Source organism: Limulus polyphemus, unplaced genomic scaffold (genome assembly GCF_000517525.1).
Source record: "Limulus polyphemus unplaced genomic scaffold, Limulus_polyphemus-2.1.2 Scaffold6858, whole genome shotgun sequence".
NCBI lineage: Eukaryota > Metazoa > Arthropoda > Merostomata > Xiphosura > Limulidae > Limulus > Limulus polyphemus.
In genome coordinates this window covers 18025-21633 of record NW_013672468.1, presented here as the reverse complement: position 1 = coordinate 21633, position 3609 = coordinate 18025, and the positions used below count along the sequence as shown (strand labels likewise).

At 33.0% G+C, this 3609-nt stretch overlaps 1 protein-coding gene across 1 annotated transcript in view; it reads left to right on the top strand.

The window, feature by feature from the left end:
- LOC106474131 (cytohesin-1-like) overlaps nucleotides 1-3609 on the top strand; it is a gene marked incomplete at its 3' end in the record, with an annotated part of 26483 nt that overhangs the window by 6947 nt on the left and 15927 nt on the right. Inside the window, exon 2 of the mRNA XM_013934821.2 lies at nucleotides 1697-1752. Coding sequence (XP_013790275.2) covers nucleotides 1697-1752 — 56 coding nt within the window. The remainder of the gene's footprint in view (nucleotides 1-1696; nucleotides 1753-3609) is intronic.

Sequence of the window (3609 nt, the reverse complement as noted above, 5' to 3'; positions counted from 1 at the left end):
GAGTTTCTAGAAGGATCATGACTTTTCCTGGCAACTCTAGTCTTTTCTAGGCACCCTCTATTTAGTATATAAGCCCGGAAAATAAAGCGGATAGAGGAATTGCAGATAGACAGAGAGATATAGAGACAGATAATTGAGTCAAGCGAGTGGTAGTGACCGTAAGTAAAGTGCATGAATCGTTGTGAATTATAGCGTGTGTTGAAGTTAAAGTGACTGTGGAAATTAAGAGTATTGCAAAGTTGTATTGACAAAGAATAAACTAGTTTTATTTAAGAAAAGACTTGTATCGCTGAAGCTTCTCGGGAAGAATTTATACCGGAAATTAACAAACGAACAGAGACAATACAATTGTCGAGTTTTTAGAACTTCTCTGTCCTTCCAAAAGAATAACTTTATCTTTGCTAAAAATGCATCACCCATTAAGAGTAAGTATATTATTTAGGTTTTCTTTCTATTGGGATTTTCATTCTCTCTCACTGATTTTACTTTTAGTTGTATAGCCTTTTGTTCCCACCCTGAGCAACTACTGTCAAAGTTCAGCTTTGAAAATAGATACATCCAAAATGTGAATACCATTCAATAGAGTTCATAATAAACTATTTATTTAAATGTAGAAGAGAATACAGTGGTATCAGAAGAAATGTATGGCTTCTTAGCTTAGTTAGGTTTAGCGAATATAGTAAGCAATGGCTAATTATACCAATGACTCGAATCTTTATTTATAGAATATTATGATTAAGTTTAACATATTCAAACATTGTATGTAAATAAATGAACTTATTTTAGGTTGAAAAGAAACTATATTTATTATATATACATAGACTGATCTTGACCAAGAATACTGGTAGCAAAACAAATGTTACTTAGCCTGACCTGACACTATTTTGGAAAGTACAATTCTAGGCCACCAATAAATCTTTGTCAGTTTAAATGGTGTTTTTCTACGATTTATATTTCAATCAGTAAAATAGTTTCAAATGAAACATCTTAATGAAAACCAGTCGAGAAGAAATTAACTGGAATGAAACTTTCTGATCCACAAAAAAAAAATTAAATTCTAAAACAAAAGGTAGTATTTTTTAATGTTTTTGAGGATTATCTAACAATAAAATTGTGGAATTTTATTCAAATTATATACGACATACAAAATAGAAAAAAAAAACTAAACATATTATTTTTTAAAGCTGAAACTAGATACTATTTAGTAATTGTTTTTAAAGTTTCATGAAAGTTGGTTAAGTTAATGAAAAAAGGGTTATGATGAAGTTTAAGAAGTGAGAATTATTCTCTCATCAGAAGGGATTTCTGGGACACATAGTCTGCAGAGAGAGAGAATGTATACAGACCCAACCAAGACTGAACCTCTTCAGATTTGTTTAACACCACAGAACTTCAATGAGATAAGAGAATTTCTTGGACTATGCTCTTACTATTCATATTTGCTAATTTTCTATAGAAATCCTGGAGAAAGCAGTTCTGCTAGACTACTTATTGCAACTAGACATTAAACAAACTGAAAATAGAATTGACTGATACTGCTGTAAAAGCCAAAAGAGCGAATCATTCTTTGCAAAATATTTTATATGTACAACTAGGTGTAACTAATTATTAAAATTTTTCTTGATGAAGTTTTTGAATTTGAAAACTTATACGTAATGGTTGAAGCTTTTGACAAACAATCATTATTTTGTTTTAGGAACTTAAAGATGAAATCGCAGAAGTTGCTGAGAAAACAAATATTGAAGACGAAAGGTTAGAAAGAATAACTTTTTTTTGATTTTCTTGATTTTCGGGCGTTCTCTCTGTTTAGGAAATGTATTGCGTTTGTCCTATTTCGTTTTTCTCTAAAACTAAATCTATTTATAATCAGCTCATTGTGTAATTATACACAACCTTTCTTGAGATGTCCTCATGCATTGACAAGTGCACATTCTAAGAATGTATAGTTTTCCATTTTAACTAATATTTTAACATTACAGATCTGTTACTGAACTGATTCTAGAATGAAGGGTGTCATGGTAGGCATGGGATGGATATTTATATTTACTTGTGTATGTGAACGTATTGTCTTATACATCTCTAACATTTATCTTGAGATGATTTATCCACATAGATATTATTCTTCTCTTACCAATTTTCAAGATACCTGGTTCTTTGTTTTCTCACTTTTTGTTACAGAGTAATATTCATTACCAAGTACCATATATTAAAGACTTAACTGTAGTAACTGACGATTTCTTTGGATCATGAGAATGTAATATTGAATATCTTCTTGGAGTGACTAAGACCTCTTTGGAACACACGACCATGGTGTTGATTATCTCCTTGTGGTGACTGAGACATCTTTGGAACACACGACCATGGTGTTGATTATCTCCTTGTGGTGACTGAGACATCTTTGGAACACACGACCATGGTGTTGATTATCTCCTTGTGGTGACTGAGACATCTCTGGAACACACGACTATGGTGTTGATTATCTCCTTGTGGTGACCGAGGCATTTTGAATGGTGTTGAATACGTTCTTATGGTGACTGAGACCTCTTTGGAACACACGAATATGTTATTAAATATGTCCTTGTGGAGACTGAAATCTCTTTGGACCACACGAATATAGTGTTGAATACGTTCTTGTATGGACTGAAACCTCTTGGGAACACACGAATATATTGTTGAATACGTCCTTGAGGGGACTGAAACCTCTTGGGAACATACGAGTACAGTGTTGAATATGTCCTTGTGGTGATTGAAACTTCTTGGGAACACACGAGTAGTGTTGAATATGTCCTTGTGGTGATTGAAACCTCTTGGGAACACACGAATAGAGTGTTGAATATGTCCTTGTGGTGATTGAAACCTCTTGGGAACACACGAATATAGTGTTGAATACCTCCTTGTGGGGAATGAAACCTCTTTGGAACACACGAATATAGTGTTGAATACGTCCTTGTGGGGAATGAAACCTCTTTGGAACGCACAAATATATTTTTGGATACGTCCTTGTGGGGAATGAAACTTCTTTGGAACACACGAATATAGTGTTGAATACATCCTTGTGGTGGCTGAAACCTCTTTGGAACACAGGACTGTGGTATTAACTTGTCATGACTGATGAGCTCTTTCAAAGAATAAAATATGACATTGAAGATATCTTTGTGTTGATTGCTGGAATTTTAAGAAAACAGAATTGTGGTGTTGAATATCTTGTGATAATTTTGGAGTATGTTCTTCTGTTTATTGATAATATCTTCACAAGATATGGCTGTGATGTTGAACCTATCATTGTGCTGATCGATTTGATATGATATCTAGTTACAATACCTTTTGAAAACAATTAACCTTTTTAGTTTATTTGGAAGTAATGTACCTTTTATAGTCAGTATTACATTTATGTAATCATTGTTTGTTTTTAACAACTTTAACTACTACATTGAGTGACCAATTCTGATAAAAGAGTTAGCACAAAGGTTCACATATAAAGTTTAATAGACTTAAAATAAGACCCAAAACTCGAGCGCTTTCGGATAGTTGACTATTCTTCTTCAGGAGTTCTTCTGAAGAAGAATAGTCAACTATCCGAAAGCGCTCGAGTTTTGGGTCTTATTTTAA